The 25,008-nt window shown below is 42.7% G+C and overlaps 2 protein-coding genes across 8 annotated transcripts in view; both read left to right on the top strand.

The window, feature by feature from the left end:
* The window catches only part of PPP2R2C (protein phosphatase 2 regulatory subunit Bgamma), a 303,929-nt gene that overhangs the window by 218,500 nt on the left and 60,421 nt on the right, over window positions 1-25,008 (top strand). The window lies entirely within an intron of this gene.
* LOC125636191 (uncharacterized) lies at window positions 473-4,284 on the top strand. Its single transcript, XM_048848932.2, has 2 exons — window positions 473-2,831; window positions 3,768-4,284. The coding sequence occupies exons 1-2, from the start codon at window positions 2,582-2,584 to the stop codon at window positions 4,232-4,234; spliced, it is 717 nt and encodes a 238-aa protein (XP_048704889.2). The 5' UTR covers window positions 473-2,581; the 3' UTR covers window positions 4,235-4,284.

Below are 25,008 nucleotides of genomic sequence, written 5' to 3'. Positions count from 1 at the left end.
ATCAAAAATATGTAGGAAAGACATTAACTGCATTGCTAATGGCAATCCTTTGTGTTACATCAAGTCTGGTGTAAAGGATACAGAATTCCAACACAAATGTCTTGGTTAACTTTTAAAATAACCTAAATGTTAATTATATTTAAATATGTCCAGATTGATTTTTTTTAGGCGATTTCCCATGCTAAAAGCGTTAAGACTAAATATCAGCCCCGAGTGAATTTCTAAATCCAAGATATCTGTAAATCCCTGAAAATAGAAGCGTTACAATGAAAGTAGTGATATAATCAGAACTTACATGGTCCGAGTATGGTCCCGGATAATATTTCACATGTATGTACAGCTTTATCTACAGATCCTTTATACATATTAATTCATCCTCACAACAGCCTAAGAGAAAGGAAAAAAGTATTTTACTCCCTTTTTAGAGATGGGTTAAGTGAGGCAGAAATGTTAAGTGAATTGCCTAAGAGAGACCACCTTATTTTAGATTTCAGCATCATTAAATCTCAGTACAGCTGCCCTCATTATAAAAAACAACTTGGTTTCAGTTTTCAAAAATGCTTGGCCCTCCAAAGATACATCATAAAATCCATAGGGGGTGTGTGTGTGTATTTGTGGGGGTGCCTGAATGATCAGAAAAAGCTGAAAGACAGACTGTTCTTATGACATAACTTCCTGCATGTCTCAGAGACAGAACAGTTTGAAAGCGAGGCTGTTTGAGATTTAATACCATCATTCAGGAGTTTAGCATTGCTATTCCTGTGTATTCACTTACTGCTGTGAGAGCTGTGTTACATGCATCCACAAACCCTCACAGCAAAATATTTACAGATAATTGATGAAGTTCTTAGAGTTTTTAGTTGAACCATTGATTTAATCCTTACAACACGAAACGATTCCCTGATAGAGCCTCCAGTTTCCAGGTGTACTCGGTTTGTGGGGTGGGGGGAACCGAGTACATTTCTAAGAAGTAGTTGGGGTATAGAAAAGTTCCTGCATGTGGGAGGCAGGATGGCTTGGGACTGTTATTTGTATGGGTTGCAGTGGGAGAGGTCTTGCAACTTGGAGACAGGCTGGCATGAGTACAGATAGTGAGAGACATTAGGCAGTGGTTGGGCTGGGAATAGATTAAAGGGACTGAAGAGACTCTGGCAAATGGAAAGGGGAAGAAGCTGAAGTGTACAGTCCCAGCAGATAGTGGATTGACTCCTGCAGCTGGACAGTGGTTGGATGGAAATATTCATTAAGGGGAGCTGGTTGGTTCAGCCTCGGAGCAGGGCTGCTCTGAAGTACCTTTTAGGTAGGAGTTGCATAATGAAGTTGAATTAGCTGTAGATGACCCCCATCATAGTGGTAAAAGAAGGATAAGACAACTGGAAGAGGTGGTTTTAGATCTGCAGTCTGTAGAGAGAATATTTTTTGTCCATACAGTTACCCAGCCTGCATATGCATTTGTGCAGGTGCACCTGTCTCCATGAGATTTCGGTCTGGCACATTAAGGAGTAAGGAACCAATAACTAGATGTCATTCTGCCTGCCTTTCCATTCTGCAGAAAACAGTCATCTCTGATATAAAACTGTCTGGTTTTTTAGGTGGATTGTGTCTTGGTAAAGCATGAGGTGTTGCATGATGCAGTTAGGACCAGGCACATTAAGAGAAGAAATTCTGCCAAGCATAAAGTTTAAATTATAAATTAATACCACTGGGCTCAATGCCGCCTGCTATGCACATCAGAAGACTCTTTTAAAGTCAGTAAAGTCAAACAATTTTAAAGATATTGGTTTGTTTCCCACCTTTTTGCTAGATGGAACGTGAATGAACACAAAGCAAAATATGGTGGCCTGAGCACATCAAATACATGATGTACACAAGGCCCAATTACATCAAATTAATGAATTGAATATATATTAGCCTGAAATGGCATTTGTTAATAAATGATCTGGCAGTGATACATCTTTGGCCTGGTCTACACTACGAGTTTATGTCGGATTTAGCAGTGTTAAATCCGAATTAACCCTGCACCCATCCACACAACGAAGCCATTTTTTCGATATAAAGGGCTCTTAAAACCGATTTCTGTACTCCTCCCCAATGAGGGGATTAGCACCGAAATCAACATCGCCGTTTGGAATTAGGGTTAGTGTGGACATAATTTGAAGGTATTGGCGTCTGGGAGCTATCCCACCGTGCACCATTGTGACCACTCTGCACAGCACTCTGAACTCGGATGCACTGACCAATGTACAGGAAAAGCCCCGGGAACTTTTGAATCTCATTTCCTGTTTGGCCAGGTGAGCTCATCAGCACAGGTGACCATGCAGTCCCAGAATCAAAAAAGAGCTCCAGCATGAACCGAATGGGAGGTACTGGATCTGATCACTGGATGGGGAGAGGAATCCGTGCTATCAGAACTACGTTCCAAAAGACGAAATGCCAAAACATTTCAAAAAATCTCAGAGGCCATGAGGGACAGAGGCTACATCAGGGACGCAACACAGTGCTGCGTGAAACTTAAGGAGCTCAGACAAGTGTACTAGAAAACCAAAGAATCAAACGGACACTCTGGGACAGAGCCCCAGACATGCTGCTTCTACACTCAGCTGCATGCAATTCTAGGGGGGGCTGCCACCACTCCCCACCCCTGTCCGTGGATTCCGATGATGGGGTACTCTCTGCCATGCCTGATGACTTTGCAGATGGGGAAGATGAGGAGGAGGAGGACGAGCTTGGGGAGCGCACACAGCACACAGTTCTCCCCGACAGCCAGGATCTTTTTATCACCCTGATTGAAATACCCTCCCAACCCATTGAAACTGGAGAAGGGACCTCTGGTGAGTGTACCGTTTTAAATATAATACATGTTATAAAAGCAAGTGTTTTTTAATGATTAAGTAGCCCTGAGGACTTGGGATACATTCATGGCCAGTATTGCAATTGGAAAAGTCTGTTAGCGTGTCTGGGGATGGAGCAGAAATCCTCCAGTGACATCTCCACAAGGTTTCTGGGAAGAGCAGCCTTATTCCGTCCTCCATGGTAGGACACTTTACCACGCCATGCTAGTAGCAAGTAATCTGGTATCATTGCATGACAAAGCCTGGCAGTGTATGGTCCCGGTGTTTGCTGGCATTCAAGCAACATCTGTTCTTTATCTCTCTGTGTTATCCTCAGGAGAGTGATATCGTTCATGGTAACCTGGTTGAAATAGGGGAATTTAATTAAGGGGACATTCAGAGGTGTCCATTCCTACTGGGCTGTTTGCCTGTGGCTGAAAAGAAATCCTCCCCGCAGTTAGCCACGTGGAGGGGGGGCATTGGCGCTGGGCTCTTCGCGTTTGGCTAGCAGGGATCTTCCCTGATACCAGCCAGGTGGTTGGGGGAGGAGTAAAGCAATCATCCCAGATAACTGGATGGGGGAAGGGGGTTAGTTTGGTTTCTGCTGCTGCACGTTAACAGGAAAACCGCAGCACTAAATGGCCAACTCAACGGGCTTTGCTTGGTATGGGAGAGGAGGGCGCTGCTGTTATGAAGGTTGCAGAAGCCGAAAGACTATGGCTTACTATGGCCGCCTGCAAGCTGAATTCTGTTGCCTGGCACTGCATATGTGATCTCTAACACCAAAGCTGCAGACACTCAATATAAGATGCAAAATGCGACCAAAATCACATGTGCTATGTAAATGTGAATAGTGGTGTTCACCGTGAAAGAGTATAGCCATTGTTCTGTAAAATGTATCTTTTTAAATACTTCACTTCCTTTTTTTTCCTCCAGCAGCTGCAAATGTTTCAAGCCTCCCTCCTCCGTCCCAAAGACTTTCTCAGATAAGGCGGCGGAAAAAACGCATGCGCGATGACATGTTCTCTGAGCTCATGCAGTCGTCCAGCACTGACAGAGCTCAGCAGAATGTGTGGAGGGACACAATAGCAGAGTACAGGAAAGTGGCTGATCAACATGAGGAGAGGTGGCGGCAGGAAGATCACAGGAGGAATGAGGCAACATTGGGGCTATTGCGGGATCAAACGGACATGCTCCGGTGTCTGGTGGAGGCTCATAAACGGCAGCAGGATCACAGACTGCCACTGCAGCCCCTGCTTAACCACCCTCCCTCCTCCCCAAGTTCTATAGCCTCCTCACCCAGACGCCCAAGAACGCGGCGGGGGGAGAGGCTCCGGGAACCCAACCACTCCACCCCAGAGGACCGCCCAAGCAACAGAAGGCTGTCATTCAACAAGTTTTAAAGTGGCCTTTTCCTTCCCTCCTTCCACACCCCACCTGTGCTACCTTGTGAGTTCTCTCCTTATTTTTATAATCAATTAATAAAGAATACATGTTTTTTAAAGGATAGTGACTTTATTTCCTTTGCAAGCAAGCTGTGATCAAAGGGGGGAGGGCGGGTGGCTTACAGGAAATGAGGCAACCAAGGGGGTGGGTTTTTATCAAGGAGAAACAAACAGAAGTGTCACACAGTACCCTGGCCTAGAGGCAACCAAGGGGGCGGGTTTTCATCAAGGAGAAACAAACAGAAGTGTCACACAGTACCCTGGCCAAGTGTCACACAGTACCCTGGCCAGTCATGAAACTGGTTTTCAAAGCTTCTCTGATGTGGAGCGCTTTCTGCTGTGCTCTTCTAACCGCCCTGGTGTCTGGCTGCATGTATTCAGCGGCCAGGCAATTTGCGTCAACCTCCCACCCCACCATAAACGTCTCCCCCTTACTCTCACAGAGATTGTGGAGCACACAGCAAGCAGCAATAACAATGGGAATATTGGTTTCGCTGAGGTCTGAGCGAGTCAGTAAACTGTGCCAGTGACCCTTTAAACATCCAAATGCACACTCTGCCACCATTCTGCACTTGCTCAGCCTATAGTTGAACAGCTCCTTACTACTGCCCAGGATGCCTGTTTATGGCTTCATGAGCATTAAGGGGTAGGCTGGGTCCCCAAGGATAACTATAGGTATTTCAACATCCCCAACAGTTATTTTCTGGTCTGGGAAGTAAATCCCTTCCTGCAGCCATTTAAACAGACCAGAGTTCCTGAAGACGCGAGCATCATGTACCTTTCCCGGCCATCCCACGTTGATGTTGGTGAAACATCCCTTGTGATCCACCAGTGCTTGCAGCACCATTGAAAAGTAGCCCTTGCAGTTTATGTACTGGCTGCCCTGGTGGTCCGGTTCCAAGATAGGTGTTCCGTCTATAGCCCCACCACAGTTAGGGAATCCCATTGCAGCAAAGCCATCTAGTATGACCTGCACATTTCCCAGAGTCACTACCTTTGATAGCAGCAGCTCAATGATTGCTTTGGCTACTTGCATCACAGCAGCCCCCACAGTAGATTTGCCCACTCCAGATTGATTACCGATTGACCGGTAGCTGTCTGGCATTGCAAGCTTCCACAGGGCTATTGCCACTTGCTTGTGAACTGTGAGGGCTGCTCTCATCTTGGTATTCTTGCACTTCAGGGCAGGGGAAAGCAAGTCACAATGTTCCATGAAAGTGCCCTTCCTCATGCGAAAGTTTCGGAGCCACTGGGAATCATCCCAGACCTGCAACACTATGCGGTCCCACCACTCTGTGCTTGTTTCCCCAGGTCCAGAATCGGCGTTCCACGGCATGAGCATACCCCATTAACACCATGATCTCCAAATTGTGGGGGAACGCGGTTTTAGAAAAAAGTGTGTTCATGTCCTCATCACAGTGCTTCCGTCGCCTCCTCGTCTGGTTTTTCAGGTGCTGGTTCTGCATAAACTGCATGATAATGAGCAAGGTGTTTACAATGGTCATAACTGCTGTGGTGAGCTGAACGGGCTCCATGCTTGCTGTGCTATGGCGTCTGCTCCTGCTCGGGCAATCCAGGGAAAAGGACACGAAATTATTGTTTGCCGTTGCTCTGACGGAGGGAGGGGTGACCGACAACATGGCTTACAGAGAATTAAAATCAACAAAGGGGGTGGCTTTGCGAGAAACAGAATGGCCCCCTCAAGGATAGAACTCAAAACCTCAAGGATAGAGCTCAAAACTGGGTTTAGCAGGCCATTGATTTCACGGAGGGAGCAAGGAAGGGAGGAGAAAATGAATACAAAACAAATCTGGTCTATTGCTTGTTTTGATCCACTTCATCTATCTTTATACATCTTGCTGGCAGCAGACTGTGCAGTATGACTGCTGGCCGTCGTCATCTCCTGGCTGCTCATTAAAAGACAGTGCAGTAGGACTGCTGGCAGGACTGAATCGCCATGAGACGAAACTTAAAAGGGTAAAAGGGTAATGACCTTGCTGAGTCACTCCCATTTTTGCTCAGGTGCCCTTGACCTCATCAAGGTCAGTTAAAAGAGAACTCTGGACTACATCGACGATGGCTACCAGTCATACTGCACTGTCTGCTGCCAAAAGACAATGAGCTGCTGCTGTGTAGCAACGCAGTACTGTGTCTTCCAGCACCCAGGAGACATACGGTGACCGTTAGCTGAGCGGGCTCTGTGCTTGCCATGGTATGGCGTCTGCACAGGTAACCCAAGAAAAAAGGCGCAAAACGATTGTCTGCCCTTGCTTTCACGGAAGGAGAGAGGGAGGGAAGGGGGGTCCTGACGATATGTACCCAGAACCACCTGCGACAATGTTTTAGCCCCATCAGGCATTGGGATTTCTACCCAGAATTCAAATGGGTGGCAGAGACTGCAGGAACTGTGGGATAGCTACCCACAGTGCAATGCTCCGGAAGTCGACGGTTGCCTCAGTACTGTGGACGCACTCCGCTGACTACATGCACTTAGAGCATTTGTGTGGGGACACACACAATCGACTGTATAAAAACGCTTTCTACAAAACTAACTTCTATAAATTCGACCTAATTTTGTAGTGTAGACAAGGCCTATGTCTTACTCTTTCCCTCTGATGCAGCTCTGCTACATATAATGAACTACATTCTGTTTGCCCAAGAGGCTGGATGTGACAATGACACAAACAACAAATATAACAGAAGAGTTTCTGGACACTTGCACTCATCTGAACATCTTTATGGGCTGCATAAAAGAGCAGGAGAAGCAGTGGTATTCCATCAAGGCTATCAGCATAGCACTGATATGAGTTTTTTAAAAAGAAAGTAGGAAGGTTTGATTTGTAGAATTTTATTTGAAATTAACATAAAATGGTTTGCCGCCATTATTTCAGCAGCTTTACAAATCAGTGAGAATTATTCATTTCTGTGAAAATAGAATCATAAGCCAATGTAGATCTTAGGCTTGTTTTCATTTTGGAAAATACTTTAAACCAATCTTGCAAAATTCAACTTGGATGCTTGCCTGAGACAAGTAATTTTTTGACAAGTAAGTAAAATATAATTGTTTTCATTAGCATTATTTTCATTTTGGTGAAAGGCAGACAAGTAAGTTCTGAGTAAGTTTTGCGGTTTGGCTGATACATTTCCATCAAATAATTGCAAGGCATCCTTAAACCTTTCTCTCTGTTTGCAAATCATACCTTGGTGCGGGCAGAATAAGTCATACCTCAGAGGAATTTAGTATATCTTCTTCTTTCTTTGCTAAGAGGTTTAACATGTTTGTTTGCATGAGAGAGAGAGAGACTGCATCCTTAATTATACATATTCTGTACTGAGAAAGTACTGAGGCAGAGATTGCTACATTTGTTAATGTTCTGTCTGAAATGGCTTAGCAGTATTGCCTATAGCTTGAACCTTTAGATAAATTATTTTGGATATGGTGAACAAGAAAATAGAACTGCTGGAAGCACACTGATAAGGCTTACTTTACTTCAGTAGCAATCTCTGGATGATCTAACCATACTAAATATTCTTTATGAGCATGTATTTGGATTGCTCACACAACTATGCAGATCATAGCACTTGGACTCCTTTCATTTCCTGGCAGCATGCTATTTCACTCCAGAGGCTGCCCTGGCATTGCCATGGTAACAACAGCCCCAGTTCCTATATGTACTTATCTTGACTAAAATACTCATTTCTCAGTCAGGTCAATATAGTCCAGGGTTATCCTGTTTTAATAAAAAAATTCCTTCTTTAATGTCCCAAAAGGGGTAAGTTAATTAGCAAATCACCATAGGCCCTTCTTATAATCTAATGTATTCCAGCATTTGAAGCATATCGTCACATCATTAGGCTCTGTATCTTGTGGGAATTAATTTACTTTGGAAATATACAAAAAAAGCACAAAAATAGTTAGCCCCAAATAGCACTGCACACAAATGCATGATCTACTTTGTGGTAGGTACAATTGCATCTGAAAACTTCATTAACACAGTACACATACATACACATTGTTCTGTAATGGAGCCCCGAGGCTGAGGAATACCCACTCTTATAATACTGCCAGGCTTGTTTCCTTCAGTGCAGTGCTTTTGGATGCCTTTGGATGCAAGCTAATACACAGCATTCTCTTGACATTTTTGTGGTGCGGTGTGCTGACAAATTTGTGTCCTTGGAATGAGATAAGGTTGTTTCTATAAAAGTCTCCAAATGTAATGACTGTGCACAGACTATTTGCAGTGCATTTCTATTCTCATGGACAAATGCATTGTCATAAAGCCCCGCTTTCCTCACATGATCATTTATCTCATACAAATACTTTTAGTTTGGGAATAATTATATAAAAATAATTTCTCATCTGCTGTTGGAAAGTACATAAAATCCATTTTTAATGCTTCCTTTAGTGCTGTAATCAAGGGCAGGCTGTGCCACTCTATCATGCATTTAAAGACATACTATAGCATGGGATATTCAGCCAGAAAAGCTGCTGCTGGCTGAATCTTGAGCCTTAATTTTGATTTTTATTTGTTCTGTTTCTCCCGTTCACTCTCTCACAATGTCTCTCTCATACACTCTCTTTCTGTCAAAGCATAAGAAAGTATCAGTCGGCAAGGCAAAAGTCAAGGCTATAATTGGGAAGTAAAGAACTTGAGGCCCTACCAGCCACCTTATTCCCTAGGGTCTGGCACACATCCAAAATTGGAGCACCCTTAGTAGAATTTGAGTTGAAAATCTTCAATTAATTCAGCTGGACAACTAGGTTTTGGAACAGTGTAAGGCATCTATTGGTCTATTGCTTTCTGAGGTTACTGATCCTCCAAATGAAAATAAGAGTTGCCAATAGAAACCAGCAGAGACGAGGGGCCTGATCCAATGCCCATGGCTGTCAGTTGGAGGATTTCCAGATTCTAATGGTAATTTCTACTAGAGCCCGTGATGCTTCCCTTCCCCCTACCAATAGTGATAGTGAGTACGTTTTCGGGGAGAAAGAACAAAACAAAAAACCAAGCCAAATTTAAAAAAGTGGAAATAGAAAGTAAATACCAGCCATCATGGCTCACTTAATCACTGAGAGACATACTTTTCCTCATTTTCTGTAGAAACTGCAACCTCTTTGGGGCAGAGGCTTTTTCTCCTTAAATATTTGCTAAGTGCCTTCGAGCTGTACGTACACATATGACAGCAAAAGGTATTCAAGGTCCCAGTTTATGCATATGTACAGCAGGTTCATCATTCTCAGAGATTTTGAAGCCAGAAGGGACCATTAGATCATCTGTTCTGGCCTTTTGTATAACACAAGACATAGAATTTCACCCAGTTACCCTGTATTGAACCCACATCTGAAAGTCCAGTGAGAACAAGTATTCTTTCAATTCCTTCCACATGCAGAAGATGCAAAATGGGAAGAAGTTGTGAAAACCATTCAGGACAGAGAAATCGTACAAAGGAATCTAGGGAGATAAGGAAACTGCAGAGATGTTAGAAAAACTACAATTCATCTTGGGAAAAAGCAAGCCAATACAGCTCTAGGAAAATAATAGCTGAGTGTCATGATGTGCTGGGAATAATATTTCATTATTTGTCTGCTTCTGGGCCAACAATGGATATATTGTCAGGGATTTGTGTTTCTACTACAAGCAGAAGGAACTTGTGATGTTGTTTTCTATGCAGTGGTGCAAGTATGGTGGTCTGGTCCGGTCCACCGTACCAGTAAGAGATTTATAGCTGGTACTCCATACTGGAAAGACACAGGAGGAGCAGAACATGGGGCCGCTGGGCGACCCCAGACCAGCAGCTCCTCCGGCACAGCTGTACCGCCCCCAGTCCCGCCCCCCAGCCTGTCCACGCAGCCGCATCTCCTGTCTGAGGTCTGTACAGCAGCCCCGCCAGAGGACAGGGCTGGGCATGGTACAGCCACACTGGAGGAGCTGCTGACGTGGTCACCCAATGGCCCCACGTTCTGCTACTTTAGCCGCTGCGGTTCCAGAGAGCCCTGCGGTTCAGAATGTCGTCCTCCTGCTGTGCCGGAGATGAGCCCTCCCCCCAATAGCGGGATGGATCATGGGGAGGGGATGGGAAGAGAATGGGGGCCCAAGGCTGGGGGGAGGCATGGAGGAGTCACATGGGGGTCCCATGGGGAGGTCATGTCCCCCTCCTTTAGCTGGTGCCCCCTTTCGTGTCCCTCCCATGAGTGCAATGTACCAGTAAGAAATGAATTCTACTTGCCCCACTGTTACTGTGCGACTACTGCAAGCCTTTAAATGGAGTAAAGTAGCAAATGTCTTGTTGCTGATCAAGATAAGTGGCTACATTGCTGATGTTTAGCATTGCATTGGAATGCCATGCTGCGTTCATGGACCAACAGCTCCCTAAACATCTTTATCTCACTTGAGGGCTGTCTTCTTCAGTTATTGTCTCCTGTACCCCCATAGCCCTAATTTCTTTACCCTGGCCACATGAAAAGCCGCTTTTCCAAAATGATCTGGGAGTTTGTTTAGCATTATATTTATTTTTTATGGATAATTTTCAATAAGAAAGTGGCTTAACTTTCAAAGATGCTGCAAATTCACAGGTTACATTGATTTCATTAGGACTTGCAGGAGTCAGCACCTTTTGAAATTCAGGCTGTGTTTTTAAAAAGGTGTTGAAATTACCAATACAATTGCTGACTTTCATGCATTCAGTAGTTTAGGGACCAAAATGCATTTGATAAAAGGTTACCGGTTGGTTTCCATGAAATCTAGTTAATGTAGCAGGTTAGCAACATTTATGAATCCTTCCTGCTGTGTCACCTAGGAACATCTATATGTAGGAGCAGTTATACTGCAGGAGATCACTGGTGCATCTAATCTAGTATCCTGCCTCTGGCTGTGGCCTATGCCTCAGAGATAGGTGAAAACCCCCACCATGGGGCATGTAGCCAATTGTGCAATACTGTGTATTGGATAGGGAGAGAGTTCTTTCCCAAATCCATCTGGCTGTTGACATAAGGCCTGAAGCAGAAGGAAACTCAGGAGAATTCTATAAGTGCTGCAAAGCAGTTTAACTTCTGGAAGAAGCCTTTTTATCATTCATCCTTGGGAACTAGTCTCTTGTCAGTATATTCTTTATCTGATGCCCCAGAAACTGAGGCTGTTGTTCTGTAAGGTTAAATTAAGTGTTTGCTGCTATCTGTCATATTGCATTCTGTTTTTTTTAATGACTATTTCCCTATTGTATTGGTAATTGGAAGCTTCACAAATATGGCCAAGATTTTAAAGTTTGGCTCCTCAATTCATATTTAGGCACCTAAATAAGTAGCCTGTATTTCAAAAGTGCTGAGCTCCTCCCAGCTCCCACTGAAGATTTTAAAATCTTGGTCTGTGGTTTTTATCCCCAAGGTTTACAGGTTTTTTCTATGAATGTCATGGACATGGACAAAATGGTTGTATTAATTATTCAGATTATGGTGATTATGGAGCAAGATAAAGCCCTATATTTGTGTTTTTCCTCATACCACATCCTAAGCAACATACATACAAACTCCACTTTTATTCTGCTCTTGTCAGCTATTTAGAATGAAATCCGAGATTCCAGGAAAGTAAAACCAATTCTTGTTTTCATTAGTTGTTGGGAAAGGAACCTTTGAATTTCTTACTGTACTGAGAAGTTCCCAGCTGATTGTATCAGTAATAAATCCCAGTGGAAATCAAGGCAGTATAGATTTGTGACCTGATGGGCAGGATAGCCTTGGTCTCGAACTACTGTAAGTTTGTGCATTTCTCTAGCAGGTAGAAGGACCACAGAGGTAATTGAAGTCTTGGTTAGCTGATTTAATAGTTACTGAGAATAAATTCAACAGTGGATCTTTAAATAGAAAAGATGGAACAACACTATATATTGCCCCCTGGTCTTGTCATACATCTTCATGAAACAGTTTGTATTTACTTTACAGAGTACTATTTGTGACATTAAAATAAGCCCCCAAACAATGATAGCTTCAACAAAATGTATTAATCACTAGACTGTATTTTATTTATGCAGCAAATTGTTACTACATACAGAACATTACCTACAGGTTCAACAAATCTGCCCAGACTCAAAATAAAATGATGCATGCTTTTCTTTTTTGCATTAAATTGAAGAAAAACACTTCTAACTTGGAGAGAATGAAATCCTATATTTTTTTTAATGGAGCCCTTAAGCAAGGAGTATTAGAAATCCTTTATTGCATACAGCCTGATTTTTCTTTAAACTATTTTAGATGCTACATGGGGCCCAAACTAATTGGCTATGTAACACTGGATAAACAATAATTAAGAAGAATATAAAAGGAATAAAGAATTCTCCTGATTGATGGCCCTGGGACCATTTTGGCTCCATGGGTGTGCAATTAAATATCCTATAAGACATACCTGTTCTTTGTAACCACTGTGCAGTCAATTCCTGGAGTAAAAGAATTCTGAGCTTGAAACAGAGTATCTCATGCTGTTACCAGAGTAAGGATTTTTTAAATAAAGTTGCAGAAAGATACCCTGATGGATAGTTTGTTACTGCCTGTTTAGAAAGAATCCGGCAAGGTTCGTTCTCTCTCTCTTTTTTTTAAATGGAAATAACATGAAAATGTTAACAGCATCAGCCAAAGAATGAAATAAGTAATTTATTAAAGATATTTAACTACCTGGCTTCTCACAATTGTAACAAATTTGTAAACAAAACCTTTCACAAATACTAGTAGACATTTGCAAGAAATGTTCAATCTTATTTTTGCAAAGTGCAAAAGGGGAATAAGCCCTATTGCATTTCTAGAATTATATAAAGGGTTTGATCCTGCAAACACGTACATAAGTAGCCCATATTTATGCAACATTCTCATTAAAAGGGGCTAATTTATGTGGTTAATTTATGAGGAAAGATTAGGGTATCAATTCTACTCCTATTGAAGTTATTGTCAAAACTCAAATTTGTTCTGTAAATTTAGGACTGGGCCCTCAATCCACCTGAGGAGGCATTTATACCATGTTCACTTTGCTTTGAGTGCCTTAACTGAATACTTATGCCTAGATTGTAAACTCTTCAAGGCAGGGGCTGTCCTCTTGTTATGTGTGTGTATTACAGTTTATTAATATTCAAGGTTTTTACTCAAGAGTTTGGTTTGGTGATTTTTTTTAATCTATCCCTGTCAGAATCAGCAGGTTCTCTACCTTCTCCATTACTTTAAACTCCAATCTGTCCTAAAAACTTGCTTCATGGCTACCATACAGCCAAGTAGTGGATAAGAGAGATCTATATGGTAGATCAGGGGATTGAGAGGTCTGGTGCAGAATTCTAGCACTGGGCCCCTGACTAAGATCATCCTTTGAGTAATTTAAAACAAGTTTTGTATCAAAAGCAGGTGGCATGATGCTGCAGTAATGGATGGCCATGTATGGGGGATGTCGGATAGAGTTATAACATTCAACCTCTAGCTCTCTAAAAAATAAATTGGAAGGGTTGGGCCTGGCTGGGAATAATTATAACTGAAGCCTAACTAATTTTTGGCAAAGAACAGGGTTTGCCTTTGAATGAGTTAATTTAAGATGGTTTTATTATAGCTGTGGCCTTAGGATAAGAAGTGCAGTGCAGATTTGTTTAATAAAAAAAATTGTTAATCAAAATACCTGATTTTCTTACTTATCACTCCTGTCCATGCACAATTAAGTAGTATGTGATTAAGTTATCCTTTTAATGGATTTCCTCTTTATCTATCACTCATTCATGTAGACTTTTCTGTAATGTAGTTGCCTCCAAATAGACACACATACCATTCGTTAAGTTGTTGTGGTGGTGAGACAAGTGTAAGTATAGGCATTAATATTCACTTTGATTTTAGAACTGTGGAATGAATTTGACAAAGGAGTATCTTTATGATTTTTAAACTGTATTTGTTAAGCACAGACAGTGGGGTTGGAGCAAACAAAGAGCTCACTCCTGCAAATGCTTACTATTGGTCTTAATTTTTAGTAAAGAGAATAGTCCTGTTGATGCTGCCTAGTAATGTGTGCAGGATTGGGCCCTTTGTTTTATTCCCTCCCCTGAGAAACTGGCAGATCCTCAAGACATATATGGCTTGTGGGCCAGGCTTCCAGTTTCCTCCACAGGCCAGAAAGCAGGTGAGAAAACCCCATACTCCTTCCCCACTTTCACCTGGTTAATGTAGGAAACTCTACAAAGAGCCTCAAGGAGTTTCCTGGCCCCTGTATGTGTTTTTCCATAGTGGCAGGAGCTGGCCTTTAAGCCTTATCACCATTATGCTTTGATAACAGTTTAGGGGGAAAGGGAACTGACTGGGGCAGAAGAAAAAGAATAGAGTGAAATTAAAATGTAATCTTTTGCAGAATATTAACTTTACCTGCCACAAAGAAACACATACTATAAACTTCCATACTTATAAGGTAAAGCTAATTGACTTCAATGGGGCCAGGATTTCACCGAATTTCTTGTATGTTTGTAGTACTTGTTCCAGGTGGTGGTGTGTATTCTATGTAATAGGGTTAACATTTTACAATAAGTCATTTGGTAAAGATTGCTTGGAATGAATTATTTTCCAGTTTGTGTAGGGACCATGTAGTTGGTCCGCTCCATTTAGCATGAGTGAATGGCTCCATTATACATGAGAATACTTCTTAATACTGGAATAGCACAGACTTCTTCATGTCCTTTACCACTGGAATGAGTGAGCAGAGGGTAGCACCAAAAATCATGGTCACACTACTGGTCCAGTGGTTTGTTCCATTGGAATCTTCACTGCCCTTTCAGACTCTGAAATCCTTCAACCAGAGAGACTTGAGAAATATAGCACCAGATAATAGCCTACAGGGAATGAGATCAGAGAGATCTTATCACACGAGTAGTTCTTACACTGGAGAGCACGGCTACGGGAGTCAGTGGAATTACTTGTGTGGGAAAGGGTTGCAGGATTGGGTCCATGGTCTCACTGGTTTTATTTCTGCAGCTGATGAGTGTTTGCCAATTAGGTGTACCTGTGGGAGGCTTTTACTTTTTATGTTTTGATTCCCCTCTGTTTTCATTTCTCATTGTGCTGATTTAAAAATGTACTAATCACTAATGTTGCAGGTGCAGGAGATGTGTCCACGTAGAAAAAACATGTATTGTTAATTTACTGTAAGTTAGACAAAAAAGCCATTTAGATGGTTCTAGGTACAATTATATGAAAAGATAATGTATAAATAATTCAATCAGCTTTGCCAGAGGGAGGAATTCTTAAATGAATCTAATTATTCTCATTCCCATGTGATTTTGGACTTGAAATTAACCTTACAAAATGTGATCTTTTGCAGAGTATTAGCTTTAGCCAACCATAAAGCAGCACAAAATGTAACTTGCAGTGCTCATAAGTAAAAATCTATCTAATTTAAAGTATATGGAGTGCAAGGGGTAAAATGTCTGATGTAATCAAATTGTTCAATATAGATTTGGTCATCTGAGTATATAAATGGAGTGCCATGCAGTTTCATGTATGTGCATCCCTTTCTTTCAAAGTGACATTAAAAACTGAGGTCCTAGCTGCCTTTCTTCATATTAAGGTTCCCGTGGCACTTCTGGTCAGAGTAAAAAGAAAAGGAGTACTTGTGGCACCTTAGAGACTAACAAATTTATCTGAGCATAAACTTTCGTGAGCTACAGCTCACTTCATCAGATACATGCAGTAGAAAATAGAGTGGGGAGATTTTATATACACAGAGAACATGAAACAATGGGTGTTACCATACACACTGTAAGGAGAGTGATCGGGTAAGGTGAGCTATTACCAGCAGGAGAGAAAAAAAACCTTTTGTAGTGATAATCAAGGTGGGCCATTTCCAGCAGTTCACAAGAACGTGTGAGGAACAGTAGTGGGGGGAAATAAACATGGGGAAATAGTTTTACTTTGTGTAATGACACATCCACTCCCAGTCTTTATTCAAGCCTAAGTTAATGGTGTCCAGTTTGCAAATTAATTCCAATTCAGCAGTCTCTTGTTGGAGTCTGTTTTTGAAGTTTTTTTGTTGAAGAATTGCCACTTTTAGGTCTGTAATCAAGTGACCAAAGAGGTTGAAGTGTTCTCCGACTGGTTTTTGAATGTTATAATTCTTGACGTCTGATTTGTGTCCATTTATTCTTTTACGTAGAGACTGTCCAGTTTGACTAATGTACATGGCAGAAGGGCATTGCTGGCACATGATGGCATATATCACATTTGTAGATGTGCAGATGAAAGAGCCTCTGATCATGTGGCTGTTGTGATTAGGCCCTATGGTGGTGTCCCCTGAATAGATATGTGGGCACAATTGGCAACGGGCTTTGTTGCCAGGATAGTTTCCTGGGTTAGTGGTTCTGTTGTATGGTGTGTGTTGCTGGTGAGTATTTGCTTCAGGTTGCGGGGCTGTCTGTAAGCAAGGACGGTCCTGTCTCCCAAGATCTGTGAGAGTGATGGGTCGTCCTTCAGGATAGGTTGTAGATCCTTGATGATGATTTGGAGAGGTTTTAGTTGGGGGCTGAAGGTGATGGCTAGTGGCGTTCTGTTATTTTCTTTGTTGGGCCTGTCCTGTAGTAGGTAACTTCTGGGTACACTTCTGGCTCTGTCAATCTGTTTCTTCACTTCAGCAGGTGGGTATTGTAGTTGTAAGAACGCTTGATAGAGATCTTGTAGGTGTTTGTCTCTGTCTCAGGGGTTGGAGCAAATGCAGTTGTATCATAGAGCTTGGCTGTAGACAATGGATCGTGTGGTGCGGTCTGGATGAAAGCTGGAGGCATGTAGGTAAGCATAGTGGTCAGTAGGTTTCCAGTATAGGGTAGTGTTTATGGGTCCATCACTTATTAGCACCGTAGTGTCCAGGAAGTGGATCTCTTGTGTGGACTGGTCCAGGCTGAGGTTGATGGTGGGATGGAAATTGCTGAAATCATGGTGGAATTCCTCAAGGGCTTCTTTTCTATGGGTCCAGATGATGAAGATGTCATCAATGTAGCACAAGTAGAGTAGGAGCATTAGGGGACGAGAGCTTAGGAAGCGTTGTTCTAAGTCAGCCATAAAAATGTTGGCATACTACAGGGCCATGCGGGTACCCATAGCAGTGCCGCTGATTTGAAGGTATACATTTTCCCCAAATGTCAAATAGTTATGGGTGAGGACAAAGTCACAAAGTTCAGTCACCAGGTTTGCCGTGACATTATCGGGGATACTGTTCCTGACGGCTTGTAGTCCATCTTTGTGTGGAATGTTGGTGTAGAGGGCAAATACTCACCAGCAACCACACACCACACAACAAAACCACACACCACACTAACCCAGACCTAATAGTGGCAATTCTTCAACAAAAAGACTTCAAAAACAGACTCCAACGATAGTCTGCTGAATTGGAATTAATTTGCAAACTGGACACCATTAACTTAGGCTTGAATAAAGACTGGGAGTGGATGTGTCATTACACAAAGTAAAACTATTTCCCCATGTTTATTTCCCCCCACTACTGTTCCTCACACGTTCTTGTGAACTGCTGGAAATGGCCCACCTTGATTATCACTACAAAAGGTTTTTTTTCTCTCCTGCTGGTAATAGCTCACCTTACCCGATCACTCTCCTTACAGTGTGTATGGTAACACCCATTGTTTCATGTTCTCTGTGTATATAAAATCTCCCCACTCTATTTTCTACTGCATGTATCTGATGAAGTGAGCTGTAGCTCACAAAAGCTTATGCTCAAACAAATTTGTTAGTCTCTAAGGTGCCACAAGTACTCCTTTTCTTTTTGAGGATACAGACTAACACAGCTGCCACTCTGAAAACTGGTGAGAGTAGACATTTACCCTACTCTCCATGGCCAACAGTTCCTCTCTTTCTCCCAAGCTCGTTGTGCAGTGCTTGCTGCCACCCGCCAATCTATTAAGGTACTTTATGTATGGGCAGTTGCAGTTGCTTTGGGATCCTTTTGGGATGAAAAGTGCTCTATAAATGTAGGGTAGATTATCAGTAGGGTTGTTATTTGTAATGTAATGCTGCCATTCTTATACTGAATATAAACTGCAGTCTTGCCCAGAATTAGTACTCTTAAAATAAAACCAGCACCCCCCCATAGCTTTGGACTACCAGAGACAACAAATGATCCTTGTGCTCCATAACTGTGTAGTTCTTAGATACTGTGATGGTAGATATTTTTAGAAATACCACCCACAGTGGCTAAGTGATTTAGGAGAATGAGCCTTATTGAGATTCAGTGGGATGAATTCTCCAAAGTCACTTAAGTGCTTTTTAGAAAAAAAATTCGCCTTACATAGATACCTAAAAATAGACATCTAGTTCCATTGCATTGTTCATTTTCGAGTGCTTTCTGATGCAGCAATGCAGTTACCCTCTGTATGAAAAAATTCTATATAAAAAAGCCAAATCTAGAATAGGCTTTGTTTTACTAATTAAAAACAATCACCTATTTTATAGAATTATCTATGTCCACATGTATGGGTCCATCACTGACTTACCCGAGCACTTAGAATAGGAGAAAATAGGTTTACACTCCTACAACTTTGTTTCTAACTAGATTACACAAAAAATGCATCAAAGTTCTTTATGCAAAACATGTAAGCGGATTTGAGAAGGAAAGGCTCCTCCTTGCCGCCCCATGGATAAGGGGCCCTGCATTCCCCTATGTAGGAAATATAGACCTGTAGATCTGTCTAGTGGTAGATCCACTGGAAATTCCACTGCCTCATCTTAGACATCAGGAAAAGTTTCCTGACAGTGAAATCTTATAGGTTGTAGAACAGTCCTAAGAGCCAAATTCTGCTTGTTTTACTCATCTGAAACATCCTGTTGATTTCATCTTTCATACTATACTTTTTCTATTCTTTCTTATACTGTTATTCCCATTCCTTGAAAACCTTACCACTAGATTGTACAGAGTGCTAGAAGACAGAGTACAGACTAAAACTGCCTAAGAGGAGCTGGACTAGATTATTTAATAGGTCTTTTCCATTTCTAATTTATATGATCCTATGAATGTTCAGTTATCAGAGGGCTAGGAAATGGAGAACAAAGCAATCCCGAGTGATTTTAGACAATCATAATTACCCAAGCAAATAGATCAAGAATATATGACCATGCAACCTGATGATTAAATACTGTATGTTGAAAAATGAGGTCAGACATTTCAGCCCACAAGTACACTCCCACAGAACCAGTTGTGTGCAGTTGTGGCCCAAGAGACAGAGTTACACTGGTGTGAAGGAGATCAGAATCAGAGACCTGGACTCTTATGGGGAACTTTAATTGAAGATGAGCATTTAGAGGACCGAAGAGTCTTCCAGTATAATGAAGAAATTAACTGAGAGTATTCTAGTGCACTTAAACTATGTAGACTGGTGGACAGAGCAGTAGCCTGGGACTCTGGAGATCTGAGTTCTAGTCTTGGTTCTACCACTGGCTTGTTGGGTGACCTTTGGCAAGTGTGTTTGCATCTCTATGCCTCAGTTTTCCCCATTTATAAAATGGGTATCATATCATGACCTTCTTGTAAAGTGCTTTGAGATAGAAGGATGAAAAGTGCTGTATAAGAGCTAGGTAGTATTATCATCATTGAGTGTCCCCAACTCTCAATTAAGTCCCTGAGAAAGGATGGTCCAGTGGTTAAGGTGCAATCCTCAGACTTTGGAGATGTGCATTCAAGTCCCTGCTCTGCCACAAACTTCCTGTGTGATCCTGGGCAAGTCCCTTAGCTTCTCTATGCTTCAGTTCACTCTCTGTAAAATGGGGATGATAGCACTAGCCTGCCTCACAGGCATGGTGTGAGGATAAATATATTAAAGGTTTTGAGGTGGTCAGATTCTACGGTAATGGGGACCATATAAGTACCATCGATAGATGGCAATTGGCAGGAAACACTTAGCACTTCACAGAATTAGGCCTTCTGAGATTTAAATTTCCAGCAAAGAGTCCAGGCAGTATGACTTGGCACCAAAGTTCCCAAGTCTGAAGTGACATCAAAAAAATCATTGAATTAAAGAAGTGAATTGCATTGACCTTGTACCATTAAGTCATTTTAAAGCACTAAATCAATCACTAGCATTAGCAGATATTAGGTACAAGAAAGCTTGAAGGAGCGTCAGTTATGCTGCCATCAATGTTGCTGTGAATGAGCTGAATGGTGCAGATGATATAATTGGAACTCTAGGTTTAAAAATAATCCCATATGCTACATGCTTTTAGCAGAATGCTGGAAGAAGGCTGTGTACTGTACAAAAGGACTGCCACTGTGGCTATTAGGAGTAGTTAGAATATAAATACGGGGTCATCTCTCTGCCTGAGGAAAGACAGTGCAATTAGGAGAAAAGGCCAGATACATTAACCTATTGATGATCCATTCCATAAAGCTATGACTCGAGAACAGGTTTGAAAGATACAGATTCAGAAGAGAGGACTGCCTGATAAGACAATGAAAACACATAGTATTCCTTAAATAAGAAAGAAAGTGTTTATATATATAATTCCATGTTAAAAAGTCTGATAATTAGTTTACTACTTTTAAAAAAATTAAATTTACACTGTGTCACTGAACATATTGAGGGTTGATTCTGGCTTCCGACTGTATGTGGTGCTCCCCCAGTGCCCAGACATGGTAAAGAAACCACAAGAGGCTGGGGGAGAATTCCTTCAGCACAGGAGTAGCATAGGATTGGCATAACTGGTGTAGGGGCATGCATGGTGGTATGGCTCTGTTTCTGGAATCATTGCACCGAATCTTCCCCACTCTCTTCTTTTAATGAAAATATTGTGGTCAAATGATTAATTAAGGAAACAACTCTCAGAAATACCAAAATGAAAACAGTACAAACTTTAGCAAGTCTACACTTGGTTTCAGATGGGAGCTCCATTTGCTGGCTGACTCCCTTGTTTCTAAAAATTCCCATTACCCGAATTTAGGTTCTTGTCTGAAATGTGCATCACTTTTATGGAAAACTCACCATTCCAAACCCCCTGTTTATACAAAGTACATGTCCCTGTGCTTCTTGGACAAATGGGGGTCCACTGCATTTTGCTCTGAGGGCCAAATCCTCCAGCCCTGACTCATATTTGCTCTGGCAAAATCCCTGTTGAAGCCAGGGAAGATCTTGCCACACTTGAAGGATTCAGTCCTGTACATGGGATAGCTCAGGGGTGGGCAAACTTTTTGGCTCGAGGGCCACATCTTTGTGGGGAAATTCCATGCAGGGCCATGAATGTAGGGCTCAGGGCAGGGGGTTGGGGTGCAGGAGGGGTTGGGGTGCAGGGTGCAGCAGGGGTCTCAGGGCAGGGGGTTTGGGGCTCAGAGCAGGGGGTTGGGGCCCAGGAGGGGTGCAGCAGGGGGCTCAGGGCAAGGAGTTGGGGTGTGGGGTACAGGAGGAGTTCAGGGTGTTGGCTCCGGCCTGGCGCCACTTATCTGGAGTGGCTCTGGGGTGGCAGCGGCGCACAGCGGGGCTAAGGCAGGATCCCTGGCTACCCTAGCCCCGAAGTGGCCAGCACCACGTCCCTGCGGCCCCGGGTGGGGGGACGTGGGGGCAGAGGGCTCCATACGCTGCCCTCTCCTGTGAGTACTTCCCCCAAAGCTCCCATTGGCCGCAGTTTCCCATTCCTGGCCAATGGGACCTGTGGAGGGAGGTACCCACAGGTGAGGGCAGCGTGTGGAGCCCTCTGCTCCCCCAGGGGCTGCAGGGACATGGTGCCGGCTGCTTCTGGGAGCGACACAGGGCCCGCAGTGCCATGGGGGTGGCAATCCCGTGGGACAGATCCAAAGCCCTGAAGGGCCGGATCTGGCCCGTAGGCCGTAGTTTGCCCACCCTTGGTATAGCTTGATTTGTGCATTTAATTCAATTACAAGTTTTCTGCCAAACCGGGTTCCTTGTACGAATCCCTGGTGGTATCTGCTGGAGAAATAGCTAGGTTTTTTTAATACATACTCTGCGGTTCAAAAGAGATAATCTATTTTCAGGAAACTGCAATGTTCCCATTATCATAAAAGGAAACATCCTGGAACTCTTTTCATTCAGCAGGAGCCCTGCTTATTTTCCACATTCTCATTATACATGTTTTGGCACAAGCATAAAGTGGACCCACTAATTTATATTCTAGCTGATCAAGTGAGGGAGTCTCATTAATGCAAATTTTGGGTTGGGGGCAGGTTATCTTCACAACCTGCAATAAAAAGAAACTTTACTGAATACTTTCTCCCAGAAGGGGATGTTCCTGTTGGATGCAGTGGCTGAAAGGCAGTGGAACAAATCTCCTGTCATGTTTGTCCTCATTTTAATATCATCTGCACAACAGCTGTTGGCACTAATCCTGTTAGTCCCCGTCCTGTACTGTGAATAATGCCGAGGCTCGCTTTAGAACCTATCCATTCCCACTGAAGCCAATGGCAAAACTTCCACTGACTTCACTCATATCAGCAAGGAGCCTTTTAGTAACCAGAGACCCAATCTTTCCTTCCCCCATCTTAAATACTCCTTTTTCCTGCTACTTAGGATGTTGCTGGTAGAGGGTACATAGGGGTTGAATACATCCTGCTTCATGGAGTCCTGCCAGTGGAGTAGCTGTGTATTCCATCACATAGCTTACAAAGGGGCTAAAAGTAATGAGCAAGTGACTTGCTCCTGGAGGCACTCAAGGCATCCCTGTAAGAGACTGAGCACTAACTTCACAGGTCTTGGTGTGCTTTCTCTGCTCTTGTAATAATACTCCCTCCACTACTAACTCCTTCCAGCTCTGCAGATCCAGCTCTGAGAACTCACCCTCCACCATAGTCTTCAGGCATGTTAAATCTTTCATGTCCATCTTTCCCTGGAGAACTGCTAGAAAATCCATCAGCTCCCTAGTAGCCTCATCCCATATCACTGAGCCAGGCACTGGAGAAGCAGCCCTGTATGGAGCAAGATAATGTTGAAATGAGTTAGGAGGGGCTGAGACACTATTTCCTTGGTGAGTTTAAATTCTTTGTTTTAATATTATGTTCATTGAATCAATATTCTGCCTGTGCATGCCAGGCCAATGGGGAAAGCCTGGCCCGAAGGGGAGTGTAGCAGAAGCACATGGTGTCCGGAGCATGCATAGTTTTCAAAGCGGGTGGCAATGAAGGCACTTTGAGGATTTGCTGATTCAGTCCTCCGCCCCTCCCATCCTTGGCCTCTGCCATAAATTAAAAATCATCTCCCTTGTCAGGCCCCTGGGGAGACAGTAGCCGTGTAAACACCACTTGCCTTTTCCCCAGGGTGAATCTCTCCCACTTAAGCGCAGCAACCTCCGCTTGTTCAGGGAAGTGTGAATTGCAGCCCTTTGAACTACCCGAGGGTGAATCAGTCTGTATGGCTTTTCCATCTCTCTAAAGTGTGTGTGCCTAGATTCTCTCCTGCATCGAGATCCACTTGGTGCAAGAGGAAGGTGGGGATATTAGAGCATCGGACGCAGTGTAAGCACTTCTCTCATTTATACCAGATAGCTATCATCCTTAAGGGCCCATATGCCAGCTGTGAACTGTTGTGGCACAGTTGTGTTCTACACAAGACATCCCTCCCTGCCTCCAGTACACCCCATACACTGGTATTGGGGGGTGGCAGTTAATGTAGGAGCTGCTTGCATCAGCTTTGTGACATAATAGAGTCCTGTCCCCACCTTCCGCAGAGGACTTTTTCATTTGGCTTGCTACTACCAGCTTCCATCTTCTTTTGAGCTGCTCAGGTTGCACAAAGGGGCTGGATCTAGAACAGAGAACCTGGCCCAATTGTTCTGTATTTCTCTGCTATAGAATACCAGGTAAAACCCCGCATAAGGGGGTAATGGGAAAATAAAAATGCAAAGTGTCTCATGGGAGATGCTTCTGTTCTGTGTGCCCTTCTCTTGTCATACTAGTTTAAATACAATGCCCACACATCACCTGTCGAGCCATACTTGATAGTTGTCAGATGGATGGCAAAAATTAAAAGATGAGAAAAATGTTCTTTTGTGTGACATAATCTGCTTTTGATACATTGGGTTATGTAGCTCTCAAAGTACTGGGCTGCTCCTACACATATTATAAACTTATGAGGGATAAATCTCTTCAACAGTTTGTGTTTCTTTTGTTCATTTTACTTTAGTATAGGGGTTATACTCTTGTTTTATTTTTGCTTCAATCTGATGAAATTTTGGGTTTTGTTCATACATTTAATGTATGATCCATGAAAGGCAGTGAAGTCTACATTGTCCCAATGGAAATGTAGATCGCATCTGGAAATGCCTTCTGTTCCAAGTGTTTTATGTATTTCAGCTGGGGAAATGGAATATTTAATTTCATTATTCAGCATGGGGCTATTCATTTTGTACAATGAAGGGAAATTCATCAATACCATCTTCAGCTTCCAGAAAAATGATACTTGGTGTGACTGTTTCACACACTCTATTTATATTTAATATCTTTCTCATCACTCAGCAATTATTCATCTTCTCCACTAACAGGTGAAATTCTTGCACCGCGTTACCATAATTCCTCTGATCTCCTGAAAGCAATTCAATCACTGAAAGCAATTGTTTTTACTAACAGATTTCTTCAGACAGATTTACCAAATGCAAATAACCAAATAAAGGATATTTCTGCCAGTTAGAATTTTAAGAACATTTAGGCATACTTCATAATAGATGGTAAATCAATGTTACCACATCTTGGTATTCATTGTACTAACATTAATGATGATGGATTCCTGGAGATGGATGC

The sequence above is a fragment of the Caretta caretta genome, chromosome 4 (assembly GCF_965140235.1).
Source record: "Caretta caretta isolate rCarCar2 chromosome 4, rCarCar1.hap1, whole genome shotgun sequence".
NCBI classification, from domain to species: Eukaryota; Metazoa; Chordata; order Testudines; family Cheloniidae; genus Caretta; species Caretta caretta.
The sequence above is the reverse complement of the archived record's forward strand: the minus strand, read 5'-3'. Positions and strand labels throughout refer to the sequence as shown.